The sequence below is a fragment of the Lynx canadensis genome, chromosome X (genome assembly GCF_007474595.2).
Source record: "Lynx canadensis isolate LIC74 chromosome X, mLynCan4.pri.v2, whole genome shotgun sequence".
NCBI lineage: Eukaryota > Metazoa > Chordata > Mammalia > Carnivora > Felidae > Lynx > Lynx canadensis.
Genome location: NC_044321.2, coordinates 41,125,040 through 41,142,437, shown reverse-complemented (window position 1 = coordinate 41,142,437; position 17,398 = coordinate 41,125,040). Strand labels below are relative to the sequence as shown.

At 51.0% G+C, this 17,398-nt stretch overlaps 1 protein-coding gene across 1 annotated transcript; it reads left to right on the top strand.

Moving 5' to 3' along the window:
• The first annotated feature begins 453 nt into the window (after window positions 1-453).
• Window positions 454-14,864, top strand: ELK1 (ETS transcription factor ELK1). Its single transcript, XM_030305892.1, has 6 exons — window positions 454-586; window positions 8,620-8,893; window positions 11,090-11,539; window positions 12,177-12,623; window positions 13,290-13,391; window positions 13,477-14,864. Exons 2-6 carry the CDS (start codon window positions 8,684-8,686, stop codon window positions 13,573-13,575), a joined length of 1,308 nt encoding a protein of 435 aa, XP_030161752.1. The 5' UTR covers window positions 454-586; window positions 8,620-8,683; the 3' UTR covers window positions 13,576-14,864.
• Window positions 14,865-17,398: the final 2,534 nt, after the last annotated feature.

Here is a 17,398-nt window from a genome sequence, read left to right as displayed (position 1 = left end):
GAGCAGCGTGGCGTGCAGCACCGCCCCGTTGGTGTTTTGGCAGCTGTCTAGGAGTCCCTCATCCACCAATTAGCAGAAAGCAGGGTCCATCGGCCCCTATCCTCGGAGGCTGTCTTCCATATAGGCCAATCAATGTGAGGCAGGCGCCCCCAGGATCTTGTCAATCGCCCACGGGCTGTCAGTCTCGAGCCAATTAGCGTGAAGCACCGGAGGGGGGGGGGGGCCGGCACGCCCCCTCGGAACCCAGGCGGCCATCTGCGTTCCATCAATTCCCCTTGGGCCAATCACGGCGTAGCTCTGTGGGGCAGGGCCCGCCTCCCCAGCCTTGGAAGCCGCGCGGTCGATCCTCGGTGTTCTGTCCAATCAACGAGCGGCAGAATGCTCGGCCCCTCCTCTGTAGTCCCACGTGAGCGGTGAGGAAACGCAGGGGCGGCTTCTAGCTGCTGCCGCCGCCGCCGCCGCCGCCACCGCCGCTACCGCCGCCACCACCGCCGCCGCCTCGGAGCCCGGGCCTGGGGGGCGGTGGGGCTGCGCATGGAGCCCCCGCCCCCCGGAGCTGCCAACACTGCCACTGCGCTACACACAGGTGAGCCCGGGGCCTGGAGGGTGGAGGGCCAGTCCGTGACCCCACGTATCCTTCCCGCCCCCGCGCGAGGGATGTGGCTTGGCCCGTGGCCTGCCTGTGTTCGACTGCCCACCGCCACCTCCACGGCTGGTGGACCTGCCTGTGGTATTGTCCCCTCCCTTCGCCCCTTGTAGTGGAGCTGACCGTGGCCTGACCCCCCTTCCTGTTTGATAATGGATCGGTCTGCGTGCTTATATTTCTCCCCACCCCACCTTACAGTGGACTCGCCCACGGTCTTGCCCCCACCCCCACTTAGAGGGGAGCAGTCTCTGGCATTGTCCGACTCCTTGACAGTAGGTGCACCTGAGTGTTCTTATATCTCCTGTCCTCAACTTTCAAGGACCCCGTCTGTGGCCTTGTTTGTTCCACCACTCCTGTTCCTTGTAGTGAATCAATCCATGGCGTTGTGCACCCCCACCCCCTTTAACAGTGAGTTAATCTGTGAAGTTGTATTCCTGCCTCCTCCAGTCCCCCAGCGCATCAGTCCATGGCTCTCTCACACATCTTTTTTTTTTTTTTTTTTTTTTTTACTGTGGATCAGTCTAAAGGCTTGTATTCACATCCCCCTAGTTAGCAGCCCATTGCCCTGTCCTCCTTTTTTTGTAGACTGTAGCTCCGGTCCTTGGGCTTCTCCCTTCCTTTTAATAGTGGGTCAGTTTAGTGCTTTTTATCGCCCCATTTTCAGTAGCCCAGTCCATGGCCTCGTTCCCTTCTTTTAATCAGTCTGTGTGATGGCTTTTCTCCTCTACTGTTGTGCAGTCTGTGTGCCTTTCTGCTTCCCTTGCCCCCAGTAAATTAGATGAGCCTTTGCACTCCCCCTACCCCCACCTTTGCAGTGGATCTGTTCATTGGCCTTCCTGTCACCCATGTGCTTGCATTCAGGCACACACCCCCATACCCTCCCCTGAGTCCAGAGCTTTGTAATCCCTCCCGCGGGAGGTGCTTTTATCTTCTCCCTTTCCTTGTGGTGGATCAGTCCGTGGCCTTCTCCCCCACCCCTACCATCCTTCTTTCTTAATATTGGATCACCCTGTGTGCCTGTTGAACCCAGGTGTTTTTCACTCTAGAACACACCCCCTCATATACATCATTAACCACTAAGACATTCGGTCTCACTCCAATAAATGGATACGTTAAAGATAGTGATAATGCCATTAGGAGCCAACATTTATTGAGCACCTACTAGGGACCTGGCAAGGGGCTGTATATTAATGAGCTCATTTAATCCTCACCATCACCCTATGAGACAGGTAGTGAGGAAAGTTTGGCATAGGGGTTCAATACCTTATTCAGAGGTAAGTCCCCAGTGAGGTGACCCCTCAACACAAAATAATTTTTGAGGCTCCCCTCTCTCACCTCACCCCATCCCACGTGAGACCCCGCTCCTTAAAAACCGAATGACTTCTCATCTCCAAGCTTTTGTTTTTGCTGTTCCCCCTGCCTGCAGAGCTGCCTCCATTCCACACCTTGTGTCAGCACCCATCCACCCCCAATCCCAGCAGCTCTGTGACCTGAGTGATTTAACCACTTCCTCCCTGCACCCGATTCCTTATTTGTAAAATGGAGAAATCAGAGCTAGACTCCCCTCCAGTGTAAAGAATGCCCGGGAGTCAATAAAACAAGTAACCTGTCTGGCCTCACCTCCTGCACCTTGTCCTCTCAGCTCTGTTCCAGCCACAGTGAGCTCCTCACTCATCCTCAAACACATCAGATGTGATCCAGCCTCAGGGCCTTTGTGTTCGTTATATTTCCTGCCTGGAACACTGTAGCCCTGATCTCGCCATGATTCCTTTCAGAGCTCTGTTCAAATGTCAGCCCGTCCCTGACCATCTGAACCTGCATACTTAGCAGGACTCAAGTCCCTTCTCTGCTTTATTGATCCTTTTGCCCCGTATCACTATCAGATACACTGTGCACTTTACCAGTCGATTGTGTTTATTGTCTCTCCCCATTAGAACGGGAGTCCCATGAGGGCTTACAATTTTTGTCTGCTTATTTACTGCTGGGTAAATATACCTAGTATATAGTAGGTGCTCAATAAGAATGTGTTGCATGAATGAATGTGAAAAATATAATTTCAGACGAATCAGGGTGGCGGGGAGGAAGATAGAGATGATGAGGGCATATGAGAGCTCGTTAAGAAGCTAGTTGGGATTGTTCATTCAGCAAACACTTAGCACCTACTGAGTACCAGGCACTCTTCTAGGTGTTGGGGATACGGGAAGGAACAGAACAGGCAGAAATTCCTGCCCTTGTGGAGCAGACGCTTGCTAAAAGTGGGTGAGATGGACTATATAAATAAAACAGTAAGTAAAATTAGATCTAGTATGTTAGACAAGCACCAAGGGGGAAAAATGAAGTAGGGAAGACAAGGATAGAGTATGGGGGTGGTTGAAATCTTAGGCACCGGGCAGGCCTCATTTAGAAGGTGACTCTTGAATTAAGGCCTGAAGGAGGTCAGGGAGGAAGCCATAATGTCCAGGGGAAGAGTGTACCAGGCAGAAGGAACAGCCCGTGCAAAGGCCCTGAGGTCAGATTGTGCCTAGAGGGTTCAAGAAACATGAAGGAGGCGGCACCTGGGTAGCTCAGTCAGTTAAGCGTCCGACTCTGGCTCAGGTCATGATCTCACAGTTCATGGGTTTGAGTCCCGCATCCTGACAGCTCAGAGCCTTGAGCTTACTTCAGATTCTGTGTCTCCCTCTCTCTCTGCCCCTCCCCTGCTTGCACTCTTGTCTCTCTCTCAAAAATAAATAAACATTTAAAAAAAAGGAAGAAAGAAACCTGAAGGAGGATGGGACACCTAGTAACTCAGTCAGTAAAGCATCGAACCCAGTTCGTGAGATTGAGCCCCACATCGGGCTTGCACTGACCACACGGAGCCTGCTTGGGATTCTCTGTCTCCCCACCCCCACTCGCTCTCTCTCAAAAATAAACATTAAAAACAGAAGAAACATGCAGGAGGCCAGTGTGGCTGGAGGAGAGTGGAGGGAGAAGGCAGGAGGCAAGGTCAGAGTGGTGATAAGAGCCAGATGGTATAGGCCATGGTGATACATAAGGCGGGGGGGGGGGGGGGGAGAACTGGAGAGGGGTGGCTGTGTATCTTAGCTTGATACACAAGCTAAGAGCTAACATTTGTTGGGTGTCTCCCACATGCCAGAGATAGTTTTCTAAGTCCTTTACATATATTGGCATTTAATCCTCACAAAAGCCTTTGAGAATAGTATCTTTTGAGGATGTTTTACAGTTGCAGAAACAGACCCAGAGAGGTTAAGTAACTTGCTCAAGGTCACACAGCTAGAACAGGGCAGAGGAGTATGAGACCGAAGACCCAGAGAGAAGAACAGATTTGCGAGAGCAGACAGGTTGTTCGTCACATTGGCTCACACAGAGGAAGAATTTTAATTCTGCCTGGGAGATACTGGAACTTGATGATTGTAGAATAAAGGGTTTATCAGGTGTGAGAAGATGTAAGGGCACATTCATATCCTCAGAGGTGGGACCTGGATGAACTCACGGTGCCCGTGATGTAGTGTGCCAAACTTGTGGCCACCTTAGAGTCTGTGTACAGCAGTCTGTGTACAAAGACCCTTCCCACAGAGGTCAGCATGGCTTGCTCCCTCCCCCCCTTCAGGAGGGGACCCTCCCTGCTCACCCTGTGTAAAAATACCATCCCTGTCACCCTCTAGGGTGTCTTCCCCTTCTGTCTCTCATCAAAGAGAACTGGTGTTGTAAAGTGCTGGGATCACTGCCTGGAGCCAAACTGCCTGGGTTTGAACCACAGCTCTGCCAGCTTCCGGCTGCGTGATTTGGGGCAAGCCGGCAAACTCCACCTCTATTTCCTCATCTGGAAAATGGGAGGATCGTGATAATGCCCACCCCACAGTGTTGCTTTGATGATTGAGTCAAGTGATTTAAATGATATGCGGCACACAGCCAGCGCTGTAGGACTATTTTTAAAATCAATATTATTATTCATAGCATACATATAGGTGTCTAAAAGGCCTCTGAGACGATCTCCAAAATTGACCTCCCAGTCTCACCTCAAAACCTGCTCTCCTGCAGCGCTCCCATCTCAGTTGGTCCTAGCTCCATCGTTCCAGGCGATCAGGTCACAAACCTAGAATCACCCTTGATGATGCCTCTCTCACCCACCCCCATCCTTTTTGTCAGCAAATCCTGTTCACTCTGTTTTCACATTTTGTCCAGAACTCAGCCACCCCTCTCCAGTTCCACTGCCACCGCCACCATCTCTCACTTGGACTATTGCAGTAGCCTCTCCTATCCCTACAGTTGGTCTCTTCACAACAGCCAGAAGGATCCTGTTAAAATCCAAGTCACAGCCTCTTACGCCTCTGTTCACAGCCCTCTTGTGGCTCTCCTCTCACTCAGTCCTTGCAGGGCCTGAAAAAGCCTCACTCAGTCTGGCCCCCTTAGCCCCTCTGTTCTCACCTCCTACCACTTTTTGTGCCCTTACTCCCTCCTCTCTGACCTTGCCAGACTCCTTTCTCTTCCTCTGACCTGCCCAGCACTGCTCCAGCCTCAGGGTCACTCACCCTGGCTGTGTCCCCGTGTCCTCTGCCTGGATCGACCTGCTCCCGGGGTCATCACAAACCTGACTCTCTCGTCTCATTCAGGCCTTTGCTCAAATGTCAGCTGCTCAGTGCCTACCCTCCCCTGGCTACCCTTTCAAAAATAAAAACTCCTTTCCCTGCTTCATTTTCTTCCCATAGCTCTTCTCACCATCTGACATATTTTTGTACTCATTTACCTTGTTTCTTATCTGTCTTCCCCACTACAGTGTGAATTCCACTAGAGCAGGGATTTTTGTCTGTTCACTGCCATATCCCCAGCACCTGGCGCTCAATAAATGCTTGCTAGGGGCACCTGGGTGGCTCAGTTGGTTAAGAGTCCGACTTCGACTCAGGTCATGATGTCATGGTTCGTGAGTTCGAGCCCCGCATGAGGCTGTCAGTGCAGAGCCTGCTTCAGATCCTCTATGCCCCTCCCCCACTCGTTCTCTCCCTCTCTCCCTCTCAAAAATAAACATTTAAAAAATTTTTTTTAATAAATGCTTGTTAAATGAAAGAGGTGAAGAGAAGTAAACACATTTGAGGTAGGCAAATTACTAGGACTCTCATTAGGGGTCAAGTGGGAAATATGATAAACAAAATAGAAAACCCTGTGTGCTGTTGAGGCTTGAAGCAAACTGTTGGATTTCACTTTAATTGGTAGGTTGGATTTCACCTTAATTGATAGGTTCTAGCGCGAATGAAAGAGGAACTGGTAAAATTGCCTGTCTCCACCACCAGGAGTCACACTGAACTCTTTGTGCCTCTGAAACAGGCAGGTCTTTGAAATAAACCCAGTGAAGCCTCTGATGACAGGACTCTCAAATGTGGACACTTCATGGCTCTGTGACTTGTATAATAGCCTAAAATCATGTCCGCCAAATGAGCTTCAAAACATCTCGGAGCTGAGAGGCTCATACTGTATATTTCATTACAGATTAAAGAATCAAGCTATAAATAATAGAGGAAGGTTCTTTGAAACCTGGTTTGGAAGGTCTTCTGAACCCAACAGTCCCAGCCAGTGAACAGGTGATTGATGAAAGCTCATTCCTTGAGAATAAATAGGAAGCTCCATGTTTATTTCTAGTTCACCCTCAGCAAAGAGGGCAGTTCTGGGGTGGTGGTCAGGGGTGGTCCTGTTCTCCACAGGATGTGCTGAAGAAGCAGTGTGGGGGCAGTTTAGCCTAACTGTTCAAAGGCTTAGACAACTGGAATCTGACTGCGTGGGTCCGAATCCTGGCTGTGCCAGTTAGGCTCTGTGGCCTGTACACGTCACTTGGACATTTTGTGCCTCAGCTTCCTCCCCTGTAAATTAGTGATAATAAAGAGCACCTACTTTCCAGAGTTGTGATGAAAGATAAATGAGTCAGTACCTATAAAAATAGCAGTACAGGTCTACATGCCCTTATCCAAAACCCTTGGGGGCCAGATGTGTTTCAGAATTGCACATTTTTCAGATTTTAGAAAGGCAACAAGGTGCACATACAAGATGTTACATAACACCGCTGTAGCAAAATGTACGAACAGTCACACTGAGTGAGGATCAATAAAGACCAGAAAGGGCCCTGTTCACTTCAAATCTGGTTTTGCCACCCAAAGGCTTATAAAGTTTTCTGTTGTTAGAGCTTTTTGGATTTTGGAATAGTAGGTAAGGAATCAGGAACACATTAGGAACTTAATAGCTATTAAAAGCTTATCGTACTCCAGGCACATTATATTTAATCTGTACAGTAACTCTGTGAACTCGGCATTATTATTATCCCTATTTCACAGATGGGAAAATTGAGGCACAAGGAGGTTAAAGAATATGCCCAGGGCCACACCGCTAATGAGTAGCGGAACCAGGATTCCGATCCTGGCAATCTGGCTCTTGAACCTGAGCGGTTGTCTGTTAGGCCATATTGCCTGATTGGAACAATGCCAGCCAAGTGTTATGAACCTAATAAACGTTGGCTATTGCTGTTCTCAAGAAGGAGAACATACAGGGACAGTAACAGGCCCAAGGAATGTGTAGTAGAGAGACAGGAGAGGGCAGACATTGAGTTTCAGGAAGGCTTCAGAAAGGCAAGGCTCCTGTGGCTGGGACTCGAATGATGGGAGAGACTTGTAGGCAGAAAGGAGCCCCACACAGAGTGAACAGCTTTTACGAGGGGCTAGTGGAAGGAACCTCCTGGAAAACTTGATGTTTGTTGCGGTGGAGGATACAAATGAAAACGTTCAGGTGAGGGGCATTATACTAGTTTTCCACCCTGGCTGTTAACAAACTATCACAAACCCAGCTGCTTAAAACAATGTACATTATTATGTCGGCACTCCGGAGGTCAGAAGTCCAGGCCGAAACCCAGGTGTGGGCATGGCTGCATTCCTTTCTGGAGGCTCCAGGGGACCATCTGGTTCCTGCTCACTCAGGTTGCTGGCAGAATTCAGTTCCTTGAGGTTGTAGGGTTAAGGGCTCTTGTTTCCTTACAGTGGTAGCCTAACGCTATGTCACAACACCTACATCATTCACCGCGCTTCATCTCATTGTGTAAGTATTCTGTCATCTCACATCATCACAAGAAGGGTGAGTTCAGAATAATAAGATATTGAGAAGAGAGCACAGTCCCATAACTTTTATTATATAGTATATTGCCATAATTGTTCTATTTTATTATCAGTTATTTTTGTTAATCTCCTAGTGTGCCCGATTTATAAATTAAACTTTATCCTGTGTGTATATGTATAGGAAACAAACATAGTATATATAGGGTTTGGTGCTGTCCACAGTTTCAGGCATCCACTGGGGGTCTTGAAACGTATCCCCTGCAGAGAAGAGGGAATTCCTATAACCTTAAGTTCATCTGCAAAGTTCCTTTTGCCGTGTAACATAATATACTCCTAGGTTCCAGAGAGTAGGAGGTAGACATTTTTTTCCCTTTTTTTTTGTTTTAAAGTTTATTTTATTTATTTTTGAGAGAGAGAGAGAGAGAGAGCGAGCGAGCAAGCAGGGAAGGAGCAGAGAGGGAAAGAGAATCCCAAGCAGGCTTTGCGCTGTCAGCATAGAATGCGACGCGGGGCTCCAACTCACAAACCATGAGATTGTGACCTGAGCCGAGATCAAGAGTCGGACCCTTAACCGACTGAGCCCCCAGGCACCCCAGCATGTGGACACTTTTTGAGAGGGGCATTATTTTGCCTACCATAGTCTGCCCTCTGGCCCCCAAAGATTCACATTTGCCCCACACGCAAAATTCATTCACACCATCCTCGTGTCCCCCAAAGTCTCCTACCGTTATGAGGGGTCATCCAAAGCCAGGCCGAGGAGCTTAGAATTTAGTCTGAGGGGGTTTAGGGAATGATGGTGGGCTTCGGGGACAGCGGTGGAGCCAAGATGGCGAGAAAAGGAATCCTCCTCCTGCTGACCTTTGCCTCCTTCTGTGTTCACAGCCTCTCAGCTCTGAGCCGTCTGCCCTCCAGGTACCCCTGGGATGGCGTGAGCACTCCCCCAGCGATGGACCCCTCTGTGACGCTGTGGCAGTTTCTGCTGCAGCTGCTGAGAGAACAAGGCAACGGCCACATCATCTCCTGGACCTCCCGGGATGGCGGTGAGTTCAAGCTGGTGGATGCCGAGGAGGTGGCCCGGCTGTGGGGGCTGCGTAAGAACAAGACCAACATGAATTACGACAAGCTCAGCCGGGCCCTGCGGTACTACTACGACAAGGTAAGGCCTTGGAGGCCAGGACCGGGAACTGCCGACATTTGCGTCAGTCATTTCATTTTTTTGCCTTACTTGTCGGAGCTGTAACTTTGAAAACAAAATTTACTATTTCCTACCCCATTCTCTGATACTCTCACGCCGGTGTTGGGCACCCCAAACATTTAGCTCAGGTATTTCCTTTGGGCTACCGCTTTGGCTGAAACCTTCACAGCAGTGTTAATACTGACCCCTACCCCACCACCCCCCACACAACATTTCGTTTTCTTGTCTTACAGCTAAAAATGTTTGAAAACACCATTAAAAATGACTCTTCCTCATCCTGTCTTCTGGAACTGGACCAGTCCTGGGCTTCCTCAGTTATTTCATAATCCGCTCTTATTCCAGAATATTCTTATTCCCAGCATCAAAATCTCCATGACAGTATTATACCAACCTTTCTGTACCTCATCCTCTGGGATACTGAACATTTTTATCGATTCTTCTCTCATTCCTTTAGCTGAACCTCCAAAACAACATGTATAATGCCAGCCGCACACCCCATTCTCTTGCATTCCCAGAGCAACACTGGTCCACCCCAGTGTTTATTATTTTATCATCTTATTCCTATAGCTAAAATTTTACATTTTCCTTACCCTTTCAGACTCCCACACCGGTGCTGCATTTCCCCTCCCCCACAATTTACCAGTTATTTCATTTTCTTCTTTATCTAAAACTTCCAAAACAATATTAATGAATACCCCTCTTCATTCCTTTTCTGAGAAACACAGACCCACCCTGTGACATACCTGACCGGGATTAAGAGGTCTCTAAGGTGCCCGAGTGCCCCCCACATGCCTCTTGTCCCCCAGGACAGCCCTGGACCTATGCTGCACACCCTTAATTATTTATAGCATTTATTCCATTTTTCATATTTTATTCCTTTAGCTGAAACCTCCAAAACAATATTAATGAGGCCACCACAACATCCCTGAGATCCTCCTGACCTATCCTGAAATATCTCAGACGTGGTCTGTGATCTACCCAGCCAGCCTTGAGATTCCCCCCAATATTTACACCAGTATTTTAATGCTCTTATCTACTTGCTGTCAGTCACTCCATTTTCTAACGGCCTTAGCTTTAAAGTCTACCACAGAATTAAGAATGGGGCTCCTCAGTTACAGCTCAGTCAAGAAATAAACTGTGAGGGGCACCTGGGTGGCTCAATCGGTTAAGCGTCCAATTTTGGCTTAGGTCATCATCTCGAGGTTCATGAGTTCAAGCCCCACGTCAGGCTCTGTGCTGACAGCTCAGAGCCTGGAGCCTGCTTTAGATTCTGTGTCTCCGAGCTCTCTCTCTGCCCCTTCCCTGCTAGCGCTCGCTCGCTCTCTCTCTCTCTCTCTCTCTCAAATAAATAAACATTTTAAAAAAAGAAACTGTGACAAGCAAAAAAAAAAAAAAAGCCCAAAACAAAAAGAGTGAGGCTCCTCAGCCTTTTCTCCCTAGTGACGTTGCCCTGTTGTACTTCTGTATCAATAGCTTTACATAATTCTCCATATCAGCAATTCCTCACCACATTCTTCTATATTAATTTAGTCTCTTCCAATATTTACATCAGTTACTTCGTTTTCCTGCCTTACTGCATCAGCTACACTCCCAACACTGTCTTGGCAGCCACCCCCGCAAGGCCTGGCCCTGTTAGCCCCCCAGACACCCCTGGTTCCTGGAGCCTGCTCCTGCACCGACTCCCCTAGGTGGGCCCCTTGTGGAAAGGTGCCTCAGGGTGTGGGTGTGTGTCTCTGAGTTGGGGGCGGGCGCGGGGTGCAGACGGATGGCGATGAGAAGTGACAGGGAGACTCGGAGGGGAGACAGGGGAAGGGGGAGAACAGCAGTAGACTAAAGGAAGAGTTGTGGAAGGGAGAGGAGAGAGAGGGGAGAAACTGGGGAGAATACAGAGAAGGAAATCATGATGGGGAAGAGAGGTAGAAACTGAAGGAGAAGGGAGGAGCCCCCAAATCAGGAAAGACGTGGGTGAAAGATAGGCTGGGAGGGGGGACCCATGCAGGGGCAGACACAGAGGTGGGATGGCATATATGTAAAAAGACAGGAGAGGGGCAAGAAAGACCCTGGGAGATGCACCCCTCCACCCTCCATCCGTTCCCCCCCCCCCCCAACTCTGGCCCTCTCCTCTAAGGCCCTCTATCCTGTCTCCTCCCTTCCCAGAACATCATCCGCAAAGTGAGCGGCCAGAAGTTCGTCTACAAGTTTGTGTCCTACCCCGAGGTCGCGAGGTGCTCCACTGAGGACTGCCCGCCCCAGCCTGAGGTGTCGATCACCTCCACTGTGGCAAATGTGGCCCCCACCGCTGTACACACTGTCCCCGGGGACACAGCCTCTGGGAAACCAGGCACACCCAAGGGTGCAGGCATGGCAGGCCCAGGTGGCTTGGCGCGCAGCAGCCGGAACGAGTACATGCGCTCAGGCCTCTATTCCACCTTCACCATCCAGTCCCTGCAGCCACAGCCACAGCCGCCCCCTCATTCTCGGCCTGCCTCAGTGCTCTCCAACACCGCCCCTGCAGGAGCTGCAGTGCCCCCTTCTGGGAGCAGGAGCACCAGTCCAAGCCCCCTGGAGGCCTGCCTGGAGGCTGAGGAGGCTGGCCTGCCTCTGCAGGTAAGAACTGGAACATAGAAATTCAGTAAGAGGGAGGATATACAGTTCCCAAATGAGGAGGCGGGCTGGTGGGAGAAGGAGCATAAACATCCTACTTAGATATGGTGGAAGGAGGGACACAGAAGTTCCCTGGGAGAAGGGGTTGGGGAGGAAGAGCTATGCAAGTATGAAGCTACACAAGGTGCCCGAATTTATTTGCTTAACGCATAGACTCTCTCACCTTAGCGTTCATCAGAATCACCTGGAGGGCTTTTTAAACTCGATTGCTGGGGCCCACTCCCCAGAGTTTCTGGTTCTGTGGATCTGGGGTTGAGCGCGAGAATTTGTATTTTTAACTAGTTTCCAGGTGAGGCACATGCTGCTAATCCATAAAGCAAATTTTTGAGAACCACTGCTTTCATGAATGGGGGCAGTGTCCCCGGGAAGCCCACCCTGAGGGGCAGCCCTGTCCCTGGAGAGACGCTGCCCTAGAAGAAGCCCCACATCCTTGGCAAAGCCCCACGTCTTGTCGATGTACCTGCCTTGATGTGCGATCATGCCCCCTGCTACAAAGTCCTGCTTTCCAAGAGAAGTCCTTGGCTTCGCTAGCCCAGCAATCCTTATGCACCCCCTCTGCCCGCCCGCCCTCCTCTCTCAGGTCATCCTGACCCCACCCGAGGCCCAGAACCCTAAATCAGAAGAGATGAATGTGGATCCCGGGTTGGGCAGGCCACTGCCCCCCGAAGTGAAAGTGGACGGGCCCAAGGAAGAGGTGGAAGCCACTGTCGGTGGGGAGGCGGGGTTTGTGCAGGAAGCCGCTAAGGCCGGGCCGGAAGTTCCTCCTGCGGAGGGTGGGCCGGCCCGGCTGCCCGCGGTCGTCATGGAGACAACAGCGCAGGTCGGCAGTCTCGCGGCTTCCACTGCTTCCAACACGGAGATCGCCCAGCCTCAGAAGGGCCGGAAGCCCCGGGACCTGGAGCTTCCACTCAGCCCGAGCCTGCTGGGTGGGCCAGGACCCGAGCGGACTCCAGGATCGGGAACTGGCTCCGGGCTGCAGGCGCCGGGGCCAGCGCTGACCCCGTCCCTGCTACCTACGCACACATTGGTGAGTGCCTGTGCAGGGGTGGGGCGAGCGAGGGAGGAGCTAGACTGCGAGAGCCAGTGTGGTTTCTCTGAATGAGTGGGAGGGTGGGGCCTTCGAGCCGGATTGGCTGCACTGAGACCCCAGGCTGGAGGGACGGGGCTTGATTAACGCAGGGCCCACTAGTCTCCAGTGCCTTGGGTTGGGCTGTCCGAATGAAGGGCTGGTGTGGGGAGTTTTGTGGGCAGGGATCGAGAGGCTTTGTGCGGGAACTGTTTGGTGGGTTGGGGCATGGGTTGAGGAACCTGCGTGGGGCTTTTTGGTCTGGGATTTCCTTAGCGGGTTTCCTGTGAGGTATATGGTTGAGTGGGATGTAAGAGTTGGAGGTTGATCCTAAGCTGATGGGTTGGTGACTTAGGAGGTTGAAAACGGCATGTGGATGGGGTCTTGTAGGTGGTCTTGCCCAGCGAAGCTGCAGGTGGGCTCTCAGGAGTTGGGAGGGGTGGTCTGTATAACATTGGAGAGGTGTCCTGGGCTTGACCTTAGTAGTTAGGGTGTAAGCCTGTGCAGTTTGGGAAGATAATCTCAGACGTCCGAGTGGGAAATCTGGTGGGGCTGGAGCCAAGTTCTTTCCATTTTCCCACACCTGCCCTGTGTTCACTTGAGTTCCACCCACCCCTTCCCCCACAGACCCCGGTGCTGCTGACGCCAAGCTCGCTGCCCCCCAGCATTCACTTCTGGAGCACCCTGAGTCCCATTGCACCCCGTAGCCCAGCCAAGCTCTCCTTCCAGGTAGGATCCCCTTCCCCCATCTCGGAGAGGGTGAGAGACCCTGGCATGGCCCCCATCCCTGACCTTTCCCTATTTCTGTCCCCAGTTTCCGTCCAGTGGCAGCGCCCAGGTGCACATCCCTTCCATCAGCGTGGATGGCCTCTCAACCCCCGTGGTGCTCTCCCCAGGGCCCCAGAAGCCATGACTACCACCACCACCGCCACCACTCCCTTCTGGGGTCACTCCATCCATGGCCCTGAACTTCTCTCCAGCCAGCCGTCTCAAGGAGAAACATAGTTCAGCTGACAGACTTGTGCTCTAGTCGTGGTAGGGTAGGGATTCTTAGGAAGGATCACTCAATAACCCTTCCACAGGAAACACAACAACTTCTCTCTTCTTGGTCAGTTCCCCAGTGGCCGCCCTTACACGTCTCCTACTGCAATGGTGGGGGCGGTTTATTTATTTATTTTTTTAAGGCCACTGGGAGGAGTCTGGCCCAACCCTTTTAGGGGGGTGGCGAGGACATCTCCCCTATCTCTGCATTTTTCCCCTAAGATGAGATAATCGGGGTCTGGCTTGAGAAGGACCTTTTCTTTATTTATTTCTCAGCCGGCCCTTGGGAAGCTGAGGGAGCCCTGTCTCCATTTGGGGGTGTGGGTAGAAGAGGTAGCTTATTGTAGTTTATTATTCCTGGCCATACCCAAGGGTCCAGGAAGAATTTGTGCCGTTTAACGGTTTGGGAGTCTTGGCCGAGGAAGTCTCACACCCTTGAAATAGGATTTTCCACCTCCCCAGCCTCTCTCTCAGATACCATCTTTTTGGCCAAGGAGAAATGCTCCTTTTGTTCTTCTCCCCCTGAGAAGCCATTCCTGTGTCTGCCAAACTCCTGGGGTCCTGCCTGTTACCTCCCAATGGAGGGTTTTTTTTGGGGGGAGTGGTCCCCGTCTGGGGGACCCCTCCAGCCAGTACTCCAGGTCTCCTTGTCCCCCACCCCTTGCCATTTTGATAGTATAATCTATTTTTAAACAGGGCTTTTCAATAGGGGAGAGGGGAGCATCTCTTCCTATATCTGAGATGGGGTGGGTGGGAAGGAAGGGATTTGGGGGGGAATCTTCCTGCCACCCCCAAGTGTTTATTTTTGATACCAAACGTGTATTTTCAGCTCCCTCCCAGCCCCCCAATTTCCTGCGGGCGGGTACAAAGGACCCTTTAAGTGTCCCTGGAGTTGGGAGGGAGGAATGGGGGGCATAAAGCCTATCCTATCTTAATTCCAGGCTGGAGAGGAGGGCGGGTTCAAAAGACTCCTGGGCTCACCTCCTGTAAGCACCGGTCCAGCCCGGGCCTGGGGACCTGGGGGTTGGTGATTTGGGGGACGGTGCTACACCTGTCTCCACCGTTTGTTTTACTTCCCCAAAAAAAATGGATCTTTTTTTTTTTTCTAAGAGTCCCAGAGAATGGGGAATTGTTCCTGTAAATATATATTTTTAAAGGTGATGTTGGAGTCTGCTAGCCGTTTTTCCCTGAGACCATTGGGGCTGACTGTGACAGGCAGGAGTTTGTATGAAGGGCGGTGAGGGTGTGAAATTGACTACGAGAGGTAGCATGGCGGTGTGTGTCAGAGAGACTGCAGATCAGTGACCACATGTGTGAAGAAGAGAGCAAGTGTGGAGAGCTGTGATCGTGCATGCATGCGTGTGAAACCATGTATGAGAGAGTGGTGGCTGTAACCACAAGCGACATCGTGTCTGTGTGAGAAGTTATGGCTGTGTGGCAGAAAATCACTGTGGGACGGAATGACTGATTAAGGTACTGTGCACGAGACCAGAGGTGCGTGTGAAGTCCTGTTTAGGCAAAGGTAGCGGGGGCCACACCCCCGACACTGACAGGCTGATGATGGTGAGCGAGACAGACCGAGTGACCAAAACGATGTGTGAGCCTGTACGGGCACGAAGGTGCAGTGGAGATGGTCAGAGACACTTCACTGTAAATAAGCAGATGACCGGGAGATGGTTTGTGTGTGAAACTTCACGCAAGGCTGTGGTAGCAACTGAAGCCATGGCAGCCTTGTGGGGAAAGTCGATGGTACGAGGAGAAAATGGCTGTGAGGCCAGATGGGTGCCTGAGACGCCAGATCCAGGAACGCGTGATTGTGTGTGTCGACACTGTTCATGTGAGACTAGCAAAGACTGAGCACCTGAGAAAAGATGGCTCTGGCCAGGGAAGCGTGAGGCTGCAAAGTGTGCATGTGCATGTGTACGTGTGCTTTGTGTGCGTGTGTGTGTGTGTGTGTATACCTGAGACGAGTGGAAGATTGATTACAGTTTCTACTCCAGTCTAGCCCGGAGGCTCAGGGGGAACTGTGACAGCAGGAGAGAAAATGATGGTGAGGCCGAGTGACTGAAACAGTATGAGAGGCCACATAAGTGTTTGTGAGTGAGAGCCGAGAAGGAACACGGCACTGTGTGAGAGAGAATCAACAGCCCAGCAGTGAGCGAGTCTGTGAAACATCTCATGTGGGACTTTAATCAGAGGGGTTTTTTTAAATATTTTTTTAAGTGTATTTATTTAGAGAAAGAGAACAAACTGGGAAGGGGCAGAGAGAGAAGGGGACAGAGGATCTGAAGTGGGCTCTGCACTGACAGCAGAGAGCCCAGTGTGGGGCTCGAACTCACAAACCGTGAGACCGCGGCCTCAGCCGAAGTCGGACACTTAAGCCACTGAGCCACCCAGGTGCCCCTAGTTAGAGGTTTTAATGTGTGTGAAAATCAGAAAATGAGGCCCTGGGAGGCCATGGGATTGGTATGTGGGAGAAGCGGGCAAGGCTGTAGCTGTGTTCAAGTGTCCCTGCTAAGGAAAGATGGTGTGAAGGACCAAGGCCATGAGAGACCGTGTGTGTGTGTGTGTGTGTGTGTGTGTGTGTGTGTGTGTGTGAGACACTGAGAGCCTCATAGCAGTTGAGAATTGGTGACTACAGATGGCAGAGGCTGACTGAAGAAACATGACCGTGACAGTGAACAGGTGACCGAGACAGCATCTGAGATACAGATGGTCTGAGTGTATGTGAACCTCCTTGCAAGAGACTGTTAAAGGCTGTAAATCAGGACTGGGTATATTGAACGCCGCTGGAGAAGAAACGTGACACAAGGTGACTGACACAGTGTCTGAGATACCGTATGACTGCATGCGTGTGCACCTTAGCTACCATCGGCGACTGTGGCTGTGTGAGATGGATGGGGGCTTGGGTGAGAAGAGGTAGGAGAGATGGCGATTTCGTCTGTGTGCGAGAAAGTCCATGAAAGACCAGCAGGGGCTATAAATCAGTGACTATTCTGATATGTGACTAAGTGGTAGAAACATCTAAAGGCGTGACTGTGTTGTGTGCATGTGAAAAACTGGTAAGAGGACATGGTGGTGTTACTGGCCAAATGAGGGAGGCTGTAAGACGTGTGTGTGTGTGTGTGTGTGTGTGTAGCTGTTTGTAGGAGACCAGGAATCCATGACAGAGAAAATGACTCCCTGAGTGTGTGAAGGAAAGTCTGAGAGGCTGTGAGACCAAATATGTAAATGAGCCCTGCTCCTAAGACACTCTAGTAGAGACTAGAGATCCAGAACTGTGTGTAACTGTGTTAAAAAAAAAAAAAAGGTGAGAGAAAATGACCAAGGCCAAATGAGACTGTATGAGAGACCACGGAGCAAATATGCCAGGCCTGGGAGAAAGTCACTTCCTCTACGGGTCCTGCCTCTTCTGTCCCCTGCGCTGGCTTCTCCCAGTTCTCCAAAACTTGAAACGCTGGAGTTCCCGGGGTTTTACCTGGCACAAGGTGAAGTCTCCAGGAAGTCTGGTCCAGTGCCGGCCCTTGAGACTCTACTTATCCCCTCAGCGGCGATGCCCACATTTTTACCACCAGCCCAGACTCTGTTTCATCGCACTTGTCAGAATCTGTAGAGTCTTGTTGATTTCACATATTTATTCATTCGGCGCCTGTTTATTGAGCCCTGTGGCCACAGCAGTTACCAAGCCAGGCACA

What these genes read in the sequence shown, in the direction of transcription:
- ELK1 (XM_030305892.1), top strand. Translation starts at nt 8,684, where the DNA reads ATGGACCCCTCTGTGACGCTGTGGCAGTTTCTGCTGCAGCTGCTGAGA. An exon ending in AGGCTGGCCTGCCTCTGCAG is followed by an intron (nt 11,540 to 12,176) that starts GTAAGAACTGGA and finishes CTCCTCTCTCAG; the next exon opens with GTCATCCTGACCCCACCCGA. An exon ending in CAGCCAAGCTCTCCTTCCAG is followed by an intron (nt 13,392 to 13,476) that starts GTAGGATCCCCT and finishes TTCTGTCCCCAG; the next exon opens with TTTCCGTCCAGTGGCAGCGC.